Raw genomic sequence first — 23,350 nt, 5'->3', positions numbered from 1 at the left:
ATATTAGCATTTAAATTAATAAATAGTTATTTTCTTATCAATCTGTGTTCGCATCTATGTTGTTAAAATCCAATCAACAACAAGAGATAAGCTATCAATAGGAATATGGATTCTATACTTTATGGGCTCCTGGAAAGCTTGATTTACTTTGCAAGGAGATGGAATGTTACCATTGTGACATCTTTGGATTAGCAGAGATGCGCTGGATAGAGTCAGGGGAGGGGAGGTGGAAGAATCATCTGGTCTGGCAATAGTATAAAACATGAGGCAGGAGTTGGATTTCTTCTCAGTAAAAGAAAAAAAGAAGCATTATTAAGATACAAACTAGTCAATAAAAGAATAATGGCAAAATTTGCAGCAAGACCATTTAACATCACGGCAATTCAGATATATTCACCCACTTTGGAAAGTACTGAAGAATAAATACAGTTATTCTATAGCAACTTGGAAATAACCTTGAAATTGGTACCAAAGAAAGATATACTAATTATTGGAAGAGACTGGAATGTGAAGATTGGAAAAGGCAATGAAGGATGAGAAAAAATAATGGTCAAATATGTATATGGAGAAACCAATAAATGCTTGAATTGTATATTTGCAAATTACCACGTCATACTTCAGGGCAAATTCAAGCAAAAAGACTGCAGAAAGTGGACCTGGTGATTAATGGATGTAAGAACTAAGAATATGCTAAGCATGATACTCAAAGATTTCAAGGAACAAACATGGAATCAGACCATAGCTTGAGTGATTGCCAACATTAAGTTGAAATTCAAACAACAAGTGAATAGGCACAGTATCACAGTCAGAGAGATATGAGGAAAATGAGTAAGGAATTTACAGGGAAAGTGTAGAGGAAAGTGCTCGAGGGCAAACTGAAATCTATTACAAAAAAAGGAAGTGAAAGATAGGAACAACACAGTGATGTCTGCAATCGAGAAAGCAATGGAACAAACAGTCCCAAAGACAGAAAGCCAAAGAAGAGGTGGATCTCACAGGAGACATTAAAGATAATTCAAGAAGAAAGATAATTAAAAATATTGTGAGAGACAGAGATCTCTATGGAAATGGAAGAACGGTATAAAGCAAAATCCAATGAAGTAGAGAAGGCAGTTACAAGAGATAAATCAAAATGGCCAGAGGAACAGCATGAGGATATCAATAAACACTATGGTGAAAAGAGAACAAGAGAAGCATATAAGATGATCAGAAACAAACAAGAAATGGAGTCCAAAGCAGAGAATCATAAATAATGAAAATTATAAAATCATTACGAACACAGATGAAATAGGAGATGGACAAGTTACTGCTCAGAGTCATAAGACAGAGAGATGTTGAGGTCCAAAAGAAGTTAACTGATGAAGTGAGGGAAATACCACCAAACACAGAGGAAGAAACAGATATACTGAGGGATGAGGTTATAAAGGCAGTAAAATATCTGAAAAACCATTAAATGAACGATGAGGTCACTGGAGAGAAATTGAAACATGGTAGCGAGGTGATAATAGACAAACTATATACTGGTTGTGTAACATGACCTGGCATGGGAGGAAGGCAAACCACCAAAAGCATGAACAAGTTCAATCCTGATACCCATTCACAAAAAAAAAAAAAAAAAAAAAGGAAGCAAAATGGACTGCAAAAATACAGAACAATAGCTGTAATGAGGCTTGTTGGAAAAGTATTTCTAATGATATTAACACAGAGAATAAGGAAACTAATGGAAGAAAATGAGCGAGCAGGATTTAGAAGAGACAGAAGTACTATGCAGCAAATATTAATGTTAAGATTGATTGTGGAAAAAGCTCTATGTAAAAATAAATATGTTTATATCTGTTTTGCTGACTTTCAGAAAGCATTTGACAGTATAAATCAGAAATTGGCATGGGCTGTGCCCAAATCTTATGGAGTGAATAGGAACCTGATATGTCTCTTGCAGAGCATCAATGACAATGCAAAGGCATCAGTGAGAAACTGGAGAAATAGGAAGATGGTTCCAGACAACAAGACCTGATATCTCGAAGCATCTTTATCATGCTTTCAGAAAGAACAACAGATGTCATAAAGGATAAAAATTATTATTATTAAGACACCCCTTCAGGGAGTCAGAGATTCATAGAGGGAGGCCACATACTACACACACCAACTATCATACTTATTCTTGAATTCATTCACACTGCTTGCACTCACAACATTCAATGGCAATCCATTCCAATCACACACCACCTGGGAGAAAAATTATTCTTGAATTCATTCACACTGCTTGCACTCACAACATTCAATGGCAATCCATTCCAATCACACACCACCTGGGAGAAAAATCTAGCCCTTACCCCCTTCTTCGTAGCATTCATTCTCAGCTTCAAGGATGTCCTCTTGTTCTTTCCCCACCCTCCATAAATTGAAATCCTGTATGAACCTTTCAGAAGTTTGTAAGTCTCAATCATATCACCCCCTCTTTCTCCTGTTTGCTAATGTCTGCACTCTACAAATTCTCATCTGTAGAGTCTGCAATTCCCCATGTCTTCATAATCAGTATTCCACAATCCTGATATCATTTTTAACACTCTTCTTTATACTCTCTCCAATATATCAGAATCACAATGGAAACCAGGAGACCAGACTTGCACACAATAGTCCAGGTGAGGTCTTATCAAGGCCTTTTAAAGAGGCCTTGATACATGTGCATGTTCGTTTCAGCATTGCAATTATCTTTCGAGTTTTATTTGCAATCTTTGCCAAATGACCCCTGAACTTCAACTTCCTATCTATTAACACCCCAAGATCCCTAGCCTCATCAGTTTCTTCTAGCCTAATCCCACCAATATAATAAGACATTGGATATCTAATCATGCTGAAGTGAATGAATTTACATTTCCTGATATTAAACTGACATCCATTTTCCCATGCCCACAATTTCAGCCTATTCAAATCATTCTGCAAGTACTGCATATCAGCAGCATTCCTGATTACCCTACCTATCTTTGCATCATCAGCAAATAGCTGTACATCACATGTCAAATCCTTCCCAATATCATTAATGTACAGATTGAATAACAATGGACCAAGCACTGATCCTTGTGGTACACCACTTGTTACCTTAAACCAGTGTTTCTCAACGTGGGGCATACGCCCCACAAGGGGGCAATTAGAAAATGCATGTGTACATATTTATACTATACCTTTTCAGAACTTGGCTGGCTATTATGCTAGGGGGGGGGGGCATCAAAATCTTTGAGCCGTTGAGGTGGGACATGATCCAAAAAACATTGAGAAACCTTGCAGACTCAGATCCCCATAAACCACTTTTTGACATATGTCAGTCAGCCATCCTCTTATCCATGCTAATATTGTATAACCCAAACCCATTTTCTCCAATTTATGCAAAAGTCTACCATGCTGTATTCTGTAAAAAAAAAAAAGCCTTAGCAAAATCCAAAAGTATCATGGTGTATCCATTCCCTTTGTCTAGTTCAATAGTAACATTGTTATAGAATGTAAGTTGCTAAAAAATGACCTTCCCTTAATAAACCCATGTTGTTCATGGTCAAAGATTCACTGTCAACATTTCTGAATGTGAGCCCTAATCAATTTTTCCAAAAGCTTCACCACCACTACTGAGATAATAATTGGTCGATCGTTGGATACATTAGTCTTTGCACCACCCTTGTGCAATGGAATTACCATACATTCCTTCCATTCCTGTGGAATCTTCCCTGTTCTGAGACTCATATTAAACAGCCTGGTCAAAGGAATGGTCAGTTCAGCTGAACACTCTTTTAGCACACATGCTGATATTCCATCAGTACCTATTGCTGAATTCTTATTCAATTTTTGCAACAGCTCTAATACCTCGGCTCCACACACCTGTTTTTCTTCATCTAGTGAAGAGGTAACAGTGAGCTCAATGTTGCATTCACAAGGTTGATAGCTTGTAACAAAATGTGCACTCATTAACTGAACAACCTCTTCTGCATCTGCAGTCCTCACGCCATCTGGATTTAGAAGAGTTATCCTTTCATGTTCATTCTTTCTTTTACTTGCATCATCGATAGAATTCTTGTGGGTTGTCTTTAGCATGCAGAGCCAGTTTCTTTTCATACTCAGACTTTGCTTTCGGTACAACACTTGGAACTATTCTAGCCTACTGCTTATAACGTTCATAACAGATGTCATCCGTATGCAAATGGTATTCCTTCCACACCATCCTTTTCTTGCGAATCTCTTGCTTAATAAAATTACACATCCATTTGACTCCTACTCTATATATTCTTTGAACTCTTGGGACACATTTTGATATCGCATCATTTAAGTATTGTTTAAATGCTTCCCATGCACTGTCGATATTCTTTCCATCCAGCAACCGATCCCATTCCACTGAACTCAGTATACTCCTCAGTTGGTCATAATTTCCTGCTTTATAGTTCAGCATGTAACCTTTCCTGAATGAAACATTCATAAACTTAGTCACTTCCCAAGTGAGTACCGCATGATCACTGTCACCAACTGGAGGCAGAATAGTTACGTCTTTAACTGAAACACCCTGACACTATAATCAAATCTAACACTCTTTGCCCTCGAGTTCCTTCTGTCACATTCTGCTTGAGGAAGTTGTCCTACAACAGCTCAATAAATGCATTTTCATTCTTCTCATGAGATTCTACTGCTACCCGATCAATACTGGTATAATTAAAGTCTCCCATTATGATTACTCTTTTCGTGCTCATCTTTTATATTTGGCGATGCATTTCTTCATCACTAGCAACCGATCCACCAGGTCTGTAACAACATTAGTGGAATAATAATATCAGCGGAATTTCAATTCAAGGTATGAACATAAACAAGTTTCCAGATGACAGTCATTATTGAAGAAGATGAACTAGAAAGAATAGTGCTGGACTAAGTGAAGAAGGAAAGATATATGGGCTGATAATGAATATTTATAAAACAAAACAAACCAATGATATTCAGAGAAAAGAAGATGAAAAAGCAAATAAAGATCAATGGACAAGAGCTAGAAAAGGTTAGAAACTTCACATACCTAGGCAGCAACATGACACATGATTTAGACTGTAAAAAAGAGAAGATTTTGGGTAACAAAAACTAAAGTAAACCTCCAGGCAATGAACAAGATATGGAAAAGTAAATCAGTGAGCCATCCCATAAAGCTGAGACTGCAGGAAACATGTACAACCCCAAGTGCTCTCTATGGCTGTGAGACATGGGCAATTGTCAGAGACTGTGAGATGAATATTGACTTTCAAAAGAACATGTTATAGAAATACGAATTCCATGGGCTTTGAATTACAATTCAAAGGAAACTAAAGTTTTTTGAACATATCTGCAGAATGGATAAGAGTAGAAAGATCAAAACTTTGATGCTTGGTACAGTGGACAGTATAAATAGAAGAGGACAGCTGATTGATTTGTGGATTTTATGGTGCATTAAAAGCAAATGTCATACTGAACCAGGACACAGGTTACAGCAATACACAATGAGTAAACAAAATGTATCAACAAGGTTTAGCATCTACAATGTAGTATCTACATATAAACAAATTTATAATCAAACGTATATGAATAAATTAATTCTTTGTAAAAATTTAAGAACATCATGCAATTTGTCTGAATTTGATAACATCTGCCTGAATGTATAGGGTTTGGCGAGATAAATAAAAATGTCATTCATCTCTTATCTTCGTTGAAAACACTCCACAAGAATATGACTAATAGTGAGATGGTGTTAAATTTTTCGCACATCAATGGGTCATCAGCCCTCAGTAAGTTCACTATGACCTATGCAGGTCCTACAAAGAATAACTTCCTTTCTTCTGTTCCTGCACTGACTAGACTGCCATTGCTTAATTTCAGGTGTAATATCATGCAATTTGTCAGTGATTCCTGCCAGGAGTATTGCCACTGGGCAATTAACTTTGATTTTATGAACTGTTTGTAGCCAGTATATGGCACTGTCAAACAGTATTTTGAAAAACTATGAGCTGATCTAGCAGCTGCATGTCTGATGCCATTTCCCTTAATTCCAATGTTGTTGGGAATTCAACACAACTGGACATCACCATTAAAGGAGCTTTTTGTACAAAATTTGAACATCTCACCAAGAAATGGATGTGGATCATAAACTGGAGAGGAGATAGCCTGCAAGTAGCTCAAAGAATCTGTATAAATTACACTTTTTGAAGGAGTTTTCTTTTATATGCACAAGTACAAATTGAATGCATGCAACTCTGTTGTACAATCACTGCAGTAGAGTGGGATCGGTTTGGAGATAGTAATGTTAGGAAACAGGAGCACAGCCAACAGACATCTCTAATCTTGAACCATAAGTATAGATGGTCACCAACTGGAGGAAGAATAGTTATGTCTTTAACTGAAACACCCTGACACTATAATCAAATCTAACACTCTTAGCAAGAAATAAGAGTGGGCTGCTCTGTGTGCATTGAACAATTGAAGGTAGACAGATGATGGTGTATGAGACTTCTGTGGTTGACAAAGTGAGAGGTTGGAAGATAGGGTGCAAGCCTGCCATGGAGGAATGAGCCTCTTTGACATGCATACCAAAGGGACGAAAGGCAGTCTGACATGTGTGATATTGGGTCTTCAACAGAGAGAAAAGAGACTAGTCTGTGTAGGGTGATCGGGAAAGGACTTTATTATTACACCCTCATTAGAGTTGGCAGACTCATTGTGGGAGGTTCATTCAACTGACAATATATTTATCATACCGAATCTTAAAATCCTTAACACTCCTTGCATTAGCAACATATTCTGGTAATGTGTTCCATTCACTGGCAATTCCCCATGTAAAAAAAATCTACTTCTCACACCCTCTTCACCACACTCACATAACTTTGGTTCTTCCTCTCTCACCTTCTACTCTTTTTATAATCCCCTCTGAATTAATCTGATGAAATCCTCTCACTAACTTAAATGTTTCTATCATATCACCTGTTTTCCTCCTAACCACCAAGCTCTGCAAATCTACATTTCTTCAACCTCTCTCTATAGCTAGCATTTCACACAAGGCAATGAAAATTATCTACCACATAAAGACATTCACAAACATCACCACTACAGTTTGATTTGAATCCACAGCATGTAAAGATGGGAGAAGAGACTAAGTAATCAACCAAGCTGGCAGTGAGAATTTGTTCTATTATGTGATTGTAAAATTCTGACAATAAAATGTAATTAAATGGCTTATAAATTTACACTTTACGAAATTTCGTTTATTAAATGAAAATTGAATATTTAATTTTAAATTTTCCATGAAGTGAAAACTGAATATTTAAGCAAAATATTTCTAAAAAGAATTCTATACCTTTTGTTCTGCACTAGCAGTAAGATGCTGCAATCTTGATGTCATATTTGAAAGTGACTGTTCAAATGCTGCAACCATGTGAGCCTATAAAAAAAATAATAAATAAAGATGAGAGAGAGAGAGAGAGATAAGGTTACTAATATTCTAAATTATACTAAAAGGTAAATCTAGAACAATAAACAATAATTTTATTTGCACTTGATGAGATAAAATATAGGTGATTATCATCAAAACCAATTCTAGAGAAGGAAGGAATGATATTCTAAAATCATTATTTTCTCTACAATCTATAATAAGTGTGATAAATACATACACATATTGTATTTAAAAAGCTGCATAATTTTGCGATTTGATAATAAAAGTGGTGGGTTTTTTTTTTTTTTTTTTTACACAATCTGGAAACTCTGCTCTAGTGACCAAACATAGAACTTTTTTTGACCTACTTCAGGTCTCCAACGGGGGAGGGGGAACTCATACCAGATGAAATTTATCTCCCACCTATTTGGTTATTGTATCATTTAGATGAAATGAAAATATTCTTTCAGATTTTTCCTGGCATCGTATTAATTATGGCAACTATTTTTGTTCAGTGTATCTACAGAATTTTACGATATAAGGTTTTAAATTAATCAGAGCTTATTACCAAACTGTATAATTTGATTTTTTTTATTTACATTTTCAGACAAAATTATTTTAAAGATGACAGCCACATACATTAGTCTACTAAGTACTCTCTTTCTGACATTTTGTACTCTACCCTGCAGGCCCTAAGCGGAATCCTGCAAGACTCATTTTTTGGGAGTTCTTTTACACATATAGCAGAATACCTATGGCCTAAATCATCTTAACTGAAGTGTTTATTTTATGGAAAATATTGTCTCAAAGTTTGCAAGAAATCGGAAATGCGGCTGATTTTGAAGCCAAAATTCGAAATAAAAATCTGAAAATTTTATGAGTATATTTCATAGAAATTTTGCATTTCTAAAGTAAAATTTGGTTCCATTCTGGTATTTTCATCTCTTCAAGGATAGACAGCTTTTTTGAAAATGAAGCTAAATTTTTTGTTCCTTGCATCTTTCAGCTTATTTAATACATCTATCTATCAAGACTTTCATATAAAACTATCATAATTATCCTGTACATCCCCTCCCCCCTGAGGGTACATATCAGGAATTTGATGATGATCAAGACTTTTCTTTGGCTCATGAGTGGTGCTGCCTGATAGTAGAAAATGGGGGAGTAAAAAGTGAAATGAATGGAATACTTAAAATAAATTGACATTTAAGAACAGGTGATAAAGCAAAAAAAGTCTAATTGTAGGAGCTCTAATCTGCAATTTCTCTTTTTACGATTCACTCTTCATTTTCAAGAGAGAATAGCCTTTGGATAACTAAAATGATCATAAAATAATGGTCATTGATGGTTATGTCACCTCTATCTAGTTTTATATTAGATATGTTAATAATTTAATCAAGGAAAGAGTGAGTGACTGTGTCTGCTGTATAACAATTAAAATACTATAGAACAGCTATTCAAACCGACAGCAAAATCGTATTCTTTGGAAAATAAATCTACTGGAATATTAAAGTGGTAAGGACCAGTTATTTTTATCATCTAGCTAAGTAAAATTGGTTAAAATAGAACAAAATTTTATAAGCATTTCAAACTGCAGTGCACCCACCTGCATAGCCAAATTACTAGTAGTAAGAAATAGTTGTTGAAAGTTTTTCCACTTGGTAATACTATAAATTAAAGATACCAAGAAATTATATACATGGTTCAATCCTTTATCCAAGTGTAAGCAAACAAAGTTTGCACCTGAAATATAATCAGGACAGAGCAACTCGTATATAGAAGCTAATCACTTGCCTTAGTTAGGGTCACTACCCAGACTGGTTTCAACCTTTATTGGGTAGTGACCCTTCCTATAATACATAGCATTATACATACCCATAAGGATATGTGCTTCGCATTATGAGATACTAAGGAAAGTGATCTGAAGTCATTAGTTTCTATATACGAGTTGTTCCTGTCATGATATATTTCAGGTGCAAACTTTGTTTGCTTATACTTGGATAAAGGATTAAACCAAGTATATAGTTTCTTGGTATCTTTCATTTATAGTATTAAAAAAGTATTTTTTTTAATGTTTTGTTCTACTTTAAGATTAATGGTGGTGATGAGTAATTTGCTTACCTCACACCACTCAGGAGATCCTAAGAAATGTTTTCCCAGGGGTTAAAATGTCTTAAATATGCTGGGGGGGTGCAACTTTTTCATTCATTTTCAAAAGGCTGTCTAGGCCAAAGGAATAAAAATAACAAATGCAACAAATTTTGACTTATAGCTACTTATCAAAAGTATCTCAAACATTTTACATTTTTTTTTTATTTTTCACATTTCACATTGGTGGCATGTCCATATATGCCATTGCCACTCAAGTGGAGCATCCAAAATCAACAAATGGAGATGTACTGGCATCACTAGTGCAGGAAAACACCCAGAGTGGCTGCCGAAAATGACTAACAGGGACAGGAGGGTTTTAAAATAGGTGGCAAGTAAAAACAGGCTACAATTGGCACAGACCATCAGAGATGAGTTTCAGAGCACCAGAACACCATGCTGAGCACTAACACTGTATAAAAAGAACTCCATTTACTAGGTTTGCATGGAAGAGCAGCAGCACACAAACTGAACATCATAAAGCAGCTCATCTGGCCTGATGCAAAGAACATGAGAACTGGACAACTGACCACTGGAAAAGTACTCTGGAGTGGTGAATTAAGGTTCATCTGTTTCCAGTCTGATGGCAGGGTGTGGGTGTGGAGACAGCCTGGTGAATGCTTGTTACCACAGTGTGTTGTATCCACAATAAAGTTTGGTGGTGGAGGAGTAATGGTGTGGGGTGCATTCAGCTGGTTTCGAGTGGAACCACTGGTCGTTGACCGTGGTTCCATGATACCATGATATTTTGAATAATCAGGTGCTGCCTACTCTGTGGAGTCTTCATGGAATGGATCCATTTTACTATCAAGATGATAATGAATTATGGCACAAAGTTGCAGCTGTTATGGAATGGTATGAAGAGATGCCTGAAATTGATTGCTCTGAGTAGTGATCACTTCAGTCAGTCCCAAGCCCTGAATAAAGGAGGGGGGGGGGGGTTGTGCATTGGGCTAGCAACCCAATCACAAAAAATCTTTATGCTACAAAACTGATAAAAACAAAACCTCAGAATAGTACTCAATAACAACAGACCTGAAATGGAAAAAAAAAGGATATGATCAGATTACGAAATAGGCAGAAAAAACAAGAATAAAATAAGAAGAGATATCAAAATGGAAACATGGAATGTAAGGACAATGAAATAAATAGGACAGACGAATGAAGTTGCTAACGAAATGCTGAAATATAAAATAGACATCATTGCCTTACAAGAAATACGATGGCGAGGACAGCAGAGAATTGATAAACAACATTAAATTATTTATGGTGGTCCAAATGAACACACTGGTCAGTTGTATACTGGCTTCATATCAAGCAAAGAAACATAGAAAAGTATGTTAGAATACAAAGGTATTAGTGACCGATATGTAAAATAAGACTAAAAAGAAAATTTTGAAACATTGTCATTTCAGATCATGCACCAACTGAGGAGAAAGAAGAAATTGATAAAGATAGACCTTGGGAGTTTTTTCCACTTGGTTAGACTATAATAAATTTAGTTTAATCCTTTATCCAAGTGTAAGCAAACAAAGTTTACGCCTAAAGTATCTTCAGGACTGAGGCAACTCATGCTAAAGGTGGACCAAGCTCTCACCACTTGTCTTAGTACATCACGCAATACTGCAAAGCACATCTCCTTGCAGACATGTATAATGCTATGCATTAAGTGAAGGGCCGCTATCCAGACCGGTTTCGACATATATTAAGGTCTCGTCAGTGGGAGCCAGATCCAGAGGTGGTGGTACTAAGGTGGAAGTAATGGAGAAGTCATATTTACCTATACAAGTTGCCAAAAGATGTCTCACCTTATTATTAAATTACTCTGGATTTAGAGAGACGTTGGAAGTTTTTTCACTTGGTTACACTATAAATTATAAATTTAGTTTAATCCTTTATCCAAGTGTAAGCAAACAAAGTTTGCACCTGAAGTATCTTCAGGACTGCAACGAGATGTGCTTTGCATTATGGGAGATACTAAGACAAGTGATGAGAGCTTGGTCCACCTTTACCACGAACTGCCTCAGTCCTGAAGATACTTCAGGCATAAACTTTGTTTGCTTACAGTTGGATAAAGGATTAAACTAAATTTATTAAAGATAGACCTTATGAGCAACTAGACGAAGTTCGCTGTAAGATACAAAGGTATGATATTTTATTAATCATGGGAGACTTCAACGCCAAGGATGAGAAAGATGAATACCAAAAGCAAGTGGCAGGAATATTTACACGATAAAAATAATGAAAATGATGATTTACTGATGCAATTTGCAATCAGAAACAAATTGTTCATAAGCACATCGTTCGCACATAAAGCAATTCACCTGGGAACTTGGAGGATACCAGACACGAACAACATAAACCAGATTGATCATGTCTCAGTCTTGAGACATCATTTCTCCTCTGCCATTGATGTCAAGATGTGTAGAGATCCTAATTGTGACAGTGACCATTATTTAGTGAAAACGATTATAAGAGAAAGATTATCAAATGTGATAAAGATGACAGAAAAGAAGGCTAGGATTAAACTCAGTAATGATGTAAAGTATGCTAAGAAATAACAAGATAACTTGGAAACCAAATTAACTAAAACTTAAAATAATATAGCTGATAGATTCAAAGTATTGGTGGAAAATGGAATAGAACAGAAAATATGATTGAAGAAGCAGCTGCCGAAATAACAGGTGAAAAGAAAAGAACTCATAACGAAGAATGGTTTGATAAAGAATGTGATATAGCTAAAAAAGAAAAGAACAGAGCTAGAGCGCAAATGATGCAGCTAAATACTAGAAGTAATTGAGAGAGATATAATGAACTTAGAAGAAAAACAAATAATATATTTAAAAAAAATGATCATGAAACAAATAAAAGAAACAGAACAGCTTAATACTCAAAATGAAAGTAGAAAAGTTTATGCTGCCGTCCAAAAAATGAAAAAAAGGATTTCAACCAAGAACCAGTGGATGTAAAGATAAGAAAGGAAATTTACTAGGGGAGGGAAAAGAAAACATTAGAGAGATGAGCACAATATTTTAAGGATTTATTAATGCATCCAGAGTAATTTAATAATAAGGTGAGATTGAACAAGATTGAAGATATAGTTGCAGAATTACTGAAACATGGAAGAAATTCAATACGTTTGGTGCTATAGGCTATATTTTCGGCAGTGTGTTCCAAGGAAGAAATGCCAGACTGCTGGAATGTTGGCATAATCTGTCCTATTTATAAAAAAGGAGATAAATCTGACTGTAGTAACTACAGGTATTACATTACTTAATGTAGTTTATAAAATTCTTACATCCATAATAAATGACAGACTATATAGAAACTGCAACAACTGCCCCAATACGGAACTGACACCCACTCACATCTTTACCTGTCCAGCAATTACAGCAGCCTTGCAAGAAATAGATCCTAATCCTGAACAACAGCTCTATACAAACAAAATCACAGACATAGCCAAAGCAGTACAAAGAGCGCACGGAAACATCTAAGACTCTTCAAAGGACAAGACAACAACAACAACAACAAATGACAGACTTAAAGAAATTACCGGGAAAAAAAAAAAAATAGGAGAATACGAATGTGGATTTAGATCAAACAGAAGTACTATTGATCAACTTTTCATTATCAGACAAATGATGGAAAAATGTTTTGAGCAAGCAATACATGTTATTTATGATAAACAGAGATATACAAAGGGCTATGAAAAAATTAGATATACCACCAGAATTAATCAGATTAGTAATGACGACAATGGAAAAAGCAAAAGGTAAAATAGATAATAAATTTAGTGAACACTTTGAATTTAATAACGGGTGTAAAACAAGATGCGCTATCAACAACAACATTATTCATCATAGATTTACATCATGTGATTAAAGATTTATATCAAGGAGGGACAATTTTTAATAAATCAAATCAATTATGTGCTTATGCTGATGATATAGTCATCTTATCAAGAACTAAGAAACAGTTAATTTAGGCATATAATGAACTGGAAAGAAAAACTAATGATATGGGATTAGAAATCAATGTAAATAAAACTAAATGTATGGTTATGTCAACTTCGGAAATAAGAAGAAACCACAGAATCTATAAGTTGCACAGAAAATTTTTGAAGGGGTGTCCAGAATTAAGTATCTAGGAGATATTGTTGAGAATGAGGCACAATAAACCATAGCAATTCAAGGATGGTATTAAAGCATACTATGCAATATTAGCATGATTAAAAGTAAGCTAATAAGCAGAAATACTAAAATATTATATATAAAACACTCATTAGACCTGTGGATACATATGGAAGCAAAGCATAGATTTTTATTGAAAAAGATCAACAGTTTGAGGAAATTTGAAAAGAAGATTATAAGAAGAATTTATGGACCTACTGAAAATAGTGTATAGAGAATACAGGATAAAGAAATCAGTCAGATACTAAATGAAGAAGAAAAAGCACAGAGATCGCAATGGTTAGATCATGTAGAGAAAATGGAAGACTTCCGTATACCAAGAAGAATGCCGAGAGAGAAGATATATGCAACAAGGAAAAAAGGAAGAACGAGATTAAGATGGATTGATAATGTAAGGCTTGACTTTTACACCAAGACTTGACTATTATAAAAGTGAAAGACTGGAAAAGATTAGCCAAGAATAGAAGATTGTGGAGATAAGTTGTACAGGAGGCTGAGGCTCAACAACAGGCTGTAATGCCAGATGGTAGATATGTATGAAGAGATGGGTGTTAAATGACTGCCCTGGCCTGCACAGAGTCCTTCCCTCAACCCCACTGAACACCTGTAGGATGAACTGAAACGGCATTTGAGGGCCCAGAGCAGCTTTGTCACTGAACTCAGTGCTGCTTTGATGGAGGAATGGAGACAAATTCCACCTGATGTCTGCTGCACATTGGTAGAAAGCCTCCCTCAAAGGGTGCAAGAGGCGATCAAAGCTAAAGGTGGACATTGATATTGGGGTTCACCTGCTGGTATCAATTGTAAATTGCTAAAGTGTCTGAACAATTATATATATATATATATATATATATATATATTTTTTTTTTTTTTTTGCATTTATTACTGTTAAAGACTCCCTTAATTATTTCCTGACTCATTGTGATTTTTAAAATTAAACACAATATATTAATGCCTCATGAAGGGAGCACTTTGATGCATAAATATTGTATCACATTGACATCAACAGCTTGGGGGGGGGGGTCACAAATGCAGACACCTTTGAGCCCTTTGAACATTCAGATGGTGAACATCTGAACATTCAGGTCAAATTCTTAGCATTTCCAATGGTTTTAATGAACCCAGAAGGTAATGCATGAATCGCACTTTTTACTGCAAGGACTTTAATGGCACAAACTAGATGTAGCAATCTTAGCACAAAAATGCAAAAACTAGCTGTTGCTGTCTATTTATAGCATAAAAAATTCTGATGCAATAGTTGCAACTATTACATTATACAGAAACCCGTGGGAATGATAAATGATGCAATACAACAAAATATCTAATAATAAACCAATGCAAATAACCATTAAACTATATTTTAATTTTCAATTTAATAAATTCAATTATATATATTTAACACATTATTTATAATGCTTGTCTGAGATGGATGGATGTAAGGTCATACTAAATAACAATCTTCCTGTGGCTCTACAGCTCAAATTAAGTCTTGGCCTTCTGAATCTGTCACTTCCTTCCTGCCTATCCAAAATTTTACCTCTTCAGTTTGGACATTGCAATATGATGTTGTCTAGACTGATCACATCGATTCATCATGTTCTTGGTCTTTCTTTTGGTTTTTTCAGGCAAAAATTTTATTATTTATAGCCTTATGAATACAACCACTTTCCATTCAGAAAACATGTTCTGCTCACTGCAACTTCTTTAACTTGATTAAACTAGATATTATAGGTTCTTTACATATACTGTTGGTAACACTCATGGTTGTGTATGATCCTCAAAAGACCATAAGCATTCACTGGGCAAGGTATTTTTCTACAGATTTTCCTTTCAAAATTGGTTCAAGACTCTTTCATGAGAAGTCTGTTTAATGATTGTGTAAATTTGGTGATTTTAATCTGTTTAATTGTCTTTTCTTTTTAAAAAAATAAAATTGTGTTTTATAGTAATTAGTGCTCATTTTTGTACTTTTCCTTCACCTAGTTTTGTTTTCATAACATACATACATACATATAAAATTCAAATTTAACTGACTAGAACCCGAGAAAGTATAACAAAAACCTTTAATAAATCACGCTAGTTTCATCAGTGTTCTGACTTCTTCAGGTGAGTAAGAAATAACCTAAGACTTATAAAAAATAACAAGGTAAAAAACATGGACTTTCCAGCTTAATAAAAAGAAGCAGAATAGTAACAGTCATATTTGAATATGTGACCGCATGTACTGTTGGCATGAGTTGAATGTGAGTGACAGCTAATTTTAGAGCACGAGTATTGTATTACTGCACTATTGGAATCAGGCAAATTGCAGCTTAGATTGTTGTTTAAGTGTGAGGGGTCCAGAACTATTTCTTTTGATTCTATAATTCATCTTTCAAATTCATCCTTGCATATATATAAATTGGTTGTGCGGTCCCAATAGAATTGGTGTGGCTGTTTTTCGAGGTTAGAGTTTGCAGAGAAGAGAACATGACTGGAAAGGGGGCTCGCTCGTGTTCTACTGTAGATGTCACGTCAATGTTCCTCAAGAGGAAGTGAAACAGATTTATCTGTCTGGCCAAAATAAGGTCAACCACAGTCGCACATAACTTTATAAAACCAGGAAAATGCAGTTGGTTGTGTTTTGGTCGACTCAGAAAAGAACGAAGTTTTGGCAGAGTAGTATAGTCGGTCTTTATGTTGAATTTCTTCATAATCCTAGATAATTTTGGGGTAAGAGAGCTGATAAATGGTAACTGTATATGAGTGATATGGTTGGATTCATCTTCTTGTCGAGGTTGTTGGCGTGGTCTCAAATGTTTAGTGCTGTTACGAGATGAATATCCATTATTTAAGAAGGTATTTTACAGGAAGTTAAGCTCTGTTTGAAGGTCGTCTTCTGTGGAAGTGAGACATCTTGCTCGTTGGGCAAGGGTGGAGATGATGCCCAGTTTCTGAGGAGGGAAGTGATGAGAAGAGCCATGCAAATATCTATCAGTGTGGGTGGTTTTTCGAAAAATTGAAAATTTAAGACAGTCAGGTAATCTAGGTAATCTACTGATCTTTGGATCCAAGAAGGGGAGAATGCCGTTAATCTCTAGTTCCGATGTGAATTTAATGTTCTGATGTTGATTATTTAAATGGTTTAGGAAGTTTTGAAGTTCCTCTAAACCATGTTCCCAGACAAGGAAGACGTCATAAATGTAGCATAACCACAGTTTAGGTTTTAAAGTAGCTATCTAGGATTATGAAGAAATTCAACATAAAGACCGACTATACTACTCTGCCAAAACTTCGTTCTTTTCTGAGTCGACCAAAACCAAAACACAACTGCATTTTCTTGGTGTTTATAAAGTTATGTGCGACTGTGGTTGACCTTATTTTGGCCAGACAGATAAATCTGTTTCACTTCGTCTTGAGGAACACAGACGTCACATCTCCTACAGCAGAACACGGGCGAAAGCCCTTTCCAGTCATGTTCTCTTCTCCGCAAACTCTAACCTCAAAGAACGGCCACACCAAGTCGATTGGGACTGCACAACCAATTTATATATATGCAAGGATGAATTTGAAAGATGAATTATAGAATCAAAAGAAATAGTTCTGGACCCTTCACACTTGAACAACAATCTAAGCTACAATTTGCCTGATTCCGTAATCCAATACTGGCACTCTAAAATTAGCTGTCACACACATTCAACTCATGCCAACAGTAGCACGCAGTCACGTATTCAAATATGACTGTTACTATTCTGCTTCTTTTTATTAAGCTGGAAAGTCCATGTTTTTTACCTTGTTATTTTTATAAGTCTTATGTTATTTCTTACTCACCTGAAGAAGTTGGAATGCCGATGAAACTAGTCGTGATTTATTCAAGGTTTTTGTTATACTTCCTCTGGTTCTAGTCAGTTAAATTTTAATTTTATAAATGTATACATCCCGAGTCAATCCTAATTACAATATATATATATATATATATATATATATATATATCATCATCCTTTCAGGGATTTAGGTCCAGTGGCCTGTTCTAGTCTCTTTCCATCATTATATATATTTTTTTTAAATTGAATGACTAGAAACTGAGAAAAATGAAAACAAAGTTTATTAGCGTGACTAGTTTCAGCTTGTATCAGCCTTCTTCAGGTGCACAGTAAAAAAGAAATAACCAGTAAAACATTGAGGAAATAACTGTAAACATCACAGAAAGTTAGTGTATATGTTACAGTTGAAGTGATAAATCCGGTTATTATTAATAATTATCGGTTCAAGTGAATAATTTGAGAATCACTTTAACCGGTTAAAGTGAATAATTCCTAGAGGAGTCTGATAAATGTAATAAAAACATGTTTATAGGTTTTCATTCTCAATAGAAATTATAACAGCTTAGGTTAGGTTAGGTTAGTTTATAATGAAAAAAGTAAAGAAAGTACGTCTTTTGCACTCAATGAAATCAGAAATCATTATCAACTAACCTGACCTAACCTTTATTGGTTAGGTTATAATGAAAAAAGTAAGGAAAGTACTTCCTTTGCACTCAATGAAATCAGAAATCATTATAACTTAACCTAAACTAAACTAACCTGGATGTCGCATGTCGAATCAGAGTATAGTCGAAGTTTGTCGTGGGCAGATTAATGGGGATGAACGATAAATGTTGTTGTGGGCCGAGCTTAATGATTGCAGGCAGATAAATGGGGATAACAAATAAAAGTTGTTGTGGGCAGATAAATGGGGATTATAGATAAATGTCGTTGCTGTCTTTCCTCATCAATGGAGAAAAATACTGATCAGTTCCTCTCTGATTTATCTATTATCCCCATTCATCTGCCCACAACAACTTTTAATTGTTATCCCCATTTATCTGCCAGCAATCATTAAGCTCAGCCCACAACAACGTTTATCTTTCATCCACATTAATCTGCCCACGACAAACTACGACTACACTCTGGTTCGATATGCAACATCCAGGTTAGTTTATAATGATTTCTGATTTCATTGAGTGAAAAATAAGTACTTTCCTTATAACCTAACGTATAAGTACTTTTTTCATTATAACCTAACCAATAAAGGTTAGTTTATGATTTTCAACTGATAAAGGTTAGGTTACTTTATAATGATTTATGATTTCTAATTTCACTGAGTGCAAAAGAAGTACTTTCCTTACTTTTTTCATTATAAACTAACCTAACCTAATCTATTATCATTTGTACTGAGAATGAAAACCTATATATAAAACCTACAAACATGTTTTTATTACATTTACCAGACTCCTCTAAGATTTATTCACTATAACCAGATTTATCACTTTAACCGTAACATATATATATATATATTCAACTTTGAAGTCTGCGCATTCAAAACTGTTCTCTCGTTGGCTTCATTGATGGGCGTATGCATGCCTATAGCATCTCATGAACACTAGTATTTGATCGTAGCACAATGAGTCTGAAAGGTTGTAACTCAGGTTGTTACTGAAATGTAGGGGGTTCATAATGATTTCTTTTGCTTCTATTATCTTTCTTTCTAATTCATCGTGGCAAGGGAAAATGTTATTATTATTAGACTTGTGACTTGAAAATGTTATTAGACTACAGGTGACACAGATAAAAGATATTATTAAGGAAGGTGAAATCATTACAAATTTTGATATAATTTCCTTATTTACCAATGTTCCTATGGATGAAGTTTTTATACTACTCAAAGATAAATTATCTAAAAAGATCATGGCCTTACTTACTCACTGCAGTGAGTAAGTAAGGCCACTTAAAGTACCCACTCAGGATACTAAGTTTCAGGACACCATCTATAAACAAAATTATGGCCTTGTAATGGGTTATCCATTGTCACCTGTACTTGGATATCTCTTTAGATCTGGAAGCCATCTACGGGCATAGCTAGGGGAGGGCAGCACTTTGAATCTTTTTTGAACTTTTGCAGTTAATTCTAAAATACAGTCTCGAGAATTCATTTCCAAATATTGTAATACTACTGCAAATTTTCCTCACAATTGCTGTACGTGTTGCTAGTTGTGAGAGGAGTTTTTCTAAATAAAATTGATTTTAAGAATTACCTACAGTACTATGAAATAGACTTCGCCAATGTCATCGAGGATTTTGCTAACAGAAAAGCAAGAAAAATAACATTTTAGAATATTGAAATTAAAGCTTTACTTCAAAAATAAACATAGTGTTTTAATTTATTTTTCTCTACATCGTTTTGACTTTTCGTAGTATTTTGGTGTGTATTGAGAGGGGCAGCAAATTCAGGGATCGCCCCGGGTGGCAAAAGCTTTAGCTACACCACTGAAGCCATCTCTTCTTATCCTTTAAAACCAAGAATTTGGAAAAGATATACTGATGACATTTTCCTGATTTGGATCCATGGCCATTAAACTCTCCTGAACTTCCTAGAACATTTAAATAATCAACATCCGAACATAAAATTTGCGGCTGAGTTTGAAGCTAATGGTTCTCTTCCTTTTTTGGACATCAAACTGACCCATTCCTCAGAGAAATTAAAAATCTCGATTTACAGAAAAGCTACCCACACCAACAGATATCTCCACGGTCAATCCCATCATTATCCTCCTCAAAAGTTTGGAATCATTTCTACACTAGGACATCATGCCTGCTCTCTTCTTGATGATGAGATAGAACTTAATGAAGTACTCAATTTTCTCAGGTCCACTTTTCAATTAAATGGTTATTCACAAAAACAATTGACAAATTCTTATTAAGTCCACCCGCTCGCAATAATGAAGAGACCAAAAGGGTGACAGGTAATATTTCTATACCATACATAAGCTCTGCCTCACCCAAATTGGCCAAAGTTCTTAGGAAATACAACATAAGAACTTTATTTACTCCTCTTCCGAAAATCCACTCCTTAGTGAGCAGTCCAAAACCTAGACATCACAACCTTAAATATCCCGGTATTTACCAGATTCGGTGCAACTGTGATATACCATACTTTGGCCAAACAGAAATCGATCGAGTTACGCATTGAAGAACATAAGAGACACATCAATTACAGGAGAATGCGAGCCAGTGCTTTGTCTAGTCATGTCCTGTTCTCGGCCAATTCTAATGAAGAAAACCTTAGCCATACAGTCATATGGGACAAATCTAATAACATTTTCCGTTGCCACGATGAATTAGAAAGAAAGATAATAGCATTAAAAGAAATCATTCTCAACCCCTTAACTCTCAACAACAACCTGAGTTACAACCTTACAGACTGTCATTGTGCTACGATCAAATACTGGCGTTTGCGAGATGCTATACGCATGCATACACCCAACAATGAAGCCAATGAGAAAACAGTTTTGAATGCGCAGAAGTCAACGTTGAACACACACACACACACACACACTTTCCGTGATGTTTACAATTATTTCCTCTATGTTTTACTGGTTATTTCTTTTTTTTAATGTGCACCTGAAGAAGGCTGATACAAGCTGAAACTAGTCGTGCTAATAAACTTTGTTTTCATTTTTCTTGGTTTCTAGTCATTCGATTTTTTTAAAATGTATATCAACCGAGTAAATCAATCTTCCTACACACACACACACACACACATATATATATATATATATATATATATATAAGATATTGCAATATTAAGTGAAGTGTGAGAGTGAAAATTGTTAGTTTGATACCAAGATATTACAGTAATGAATTAAGAAGAAGGGGCTAAGATGGCAAATGATTTGACTATGTAGAAGGAATGGTTGCAAATTTTTGCATTTGCAGGGTGAGTTTTAGAGAAGAATCTGATTTATGCAAGAGGGATGGCCTGCTCATGAGTGTGTTGAGCATAAAAGTATTGAGAAATTATTTATTGGTATGTGACCTAATATGGAGAGGCAGGGAAACTAGAAGAACAACATGAAACAAATTATGCAACTTTGTTAATGATACCAATGTGCATTATCAACTTATATTAAGTATGTGCAAAGTTACTGCTATAAGTGAAACACTGGTATCACAGTTGAATGACATAGGATATGATTTGATGGAAAATATTCAGCTGTTTGCTGATGATACAAAACTGGGAAGAGCAATGGTAAATGGTGATGTAGTTAGGGAAGAAGACATTGCAAGCTGTGTACAATATTGATGGAAATAATGAGGCACCAAGGACTTAAAAGTGATTAGACAAGGAATTGAAGTTTAAAAGGCATATTGCAGAGGTCACCAAAACAGCAAATCTGATTATGTGGTTGTTGAAGAACACACTAACAAGCAGGGATAGAGAAGTTATTGTTCCCTTATACAAGGTGCATGTTCAGATCTGAACATGCAGATTCCACTTCAATGAAGTAGTGGAGAGAATCCATAGGCAAGCGAAAAGATTGTGATAGGTCAATCGTATGCTCCCTATATGAACAGATTGACAGTCTTCAAAACCTAGCTGATATGCAAAAAATAGGAGACATGACAGAAGTGTACAAAGCCAAATGGCTATTTTTTTTATCCCCATTAATTTAATTATTTAATAACAGAGGTATGTAAGTTATTAAAGGCGTTTTATAGGATTGACAATGAAGACTTTTCAGTACATGGTAGAAAGGGAGAGGATGAGGGGTCATCCTTTGAAATTGTTAAGTGTGGTTAGCAAGGACATTAGGATTAGATTTTTTGCTTGGAGGGTGTTGAATGGGTTGGTAATAGGTACTGTGTGAATAATTTATTTCCCATGATGAGTCTTTGACTCAATGGAGATACCTCTATTATAATAATAATTAGATTTAAACAGGGATCTGAAAGATGTCCAACTGTGTTGTGCAGATTACAGAAAGGAGAATATGCAAAAAAGTCTAGAGGTAACTTGTGTCTGTACATGAATGTCAGGAGTATCAGGAACAAAGGGGTAAAGTTTCTGTCTTGATGAATATGCTGGGTGATACCTAGCTCTCAGAGGCAGATACACACAAGTTTATCTGCCTCTGAGATCTAAAAAACTAAGAATGAACTACATTTTTACTTGTATATGAAAAAATGTTCATGACTATAGCCAAATGTGGACATAAATTTATTATGTCCACAACAAAGTTTGCTATATAATGCATAGCATTATACAACCTTGATCACACAAGGAGATGTGCTTTGCATTACAGGATACTAAGGCAAGTGATGTGAAGTTGCCCCAGTGCTGAAGATACTTCGGGCGCAAACTTTATTTGCTTACACTTGGATAAAGGATTAAACTAAATTTATAATTTATAGTCTAACCAAGTGAAAAAACTTCTAACGTCTTTCTCTAATCCAGAGTAATTTAATAATAAGGTGTAACACCTTTTGGCAACCTCCTATATGGAAATAGGACTTCTGCATTGCTTCAACCGTGGTATCACTTCTGGGTCTGGTTCCCATATCTAGAAGTGATACCAAGAAGAATTTCTGGTATTGAGGTCTCTCCCACTAAAGATACCTCAATAAAGGTCGAAACCGGTCTGGGTAGTGACCCCTCCCATAATGCACAGTGTTATACATGTCTGCAAGGAGATGTGCTTTGCATTATGGGATACTAAGGCAAGTGATGTGAAGTCAGTCCACCTTTGCCATGAGTTGACCAAGTCCTGAAGATACTTCAGGTGCAAACTTTGTTTGCT

General features: G+C 35.3%; 1 protein-coding gene across 1 annotated transcript in view; it reads right to left on the bottom strand.

Annotated features, from left to right (window-relative positions):
- Window positions 1-23,350, bottom strand: part of LOC150099051 (neuron navigator 2-like) — a 636,174-nt gene that overhangs the window by 219,281 nt on the left and 393,543 nt on the right. The window contains exon 18 of the mRNA XM_090405801.1: window positions 7,343-7,426. Within this exon, the coding sequence (XP_090261927.1) occupies window positions 7,343-7,426 (84 nt within the window). The remainder of the gene's footprint in view (window positions 1-7,342; window positions 7,427-23,350) is intronic.

The sequence above is a fragment of the Typopeltis vanoorti genome, chromosome 15 (genome assembly GCF_054136105.1).
Source record: "Typopeltis vanoorti isolate ZY-2024b chromosome 15, IOZ_Tvanoo_1.0, whole genome shotgun sequence".
Lineage (NCBI taxonomy): Eukaryota > Metazoa > Arthropoda > Arachnida > Uropygi > Thelyphonidae > Typopeltis > Typopeltis vanoorti.
The sequence above is the reverse complement of the archived record's forward strand: the minus strand, read 5'-3'. Positions and strand labels throughout refer to the sequence as shown.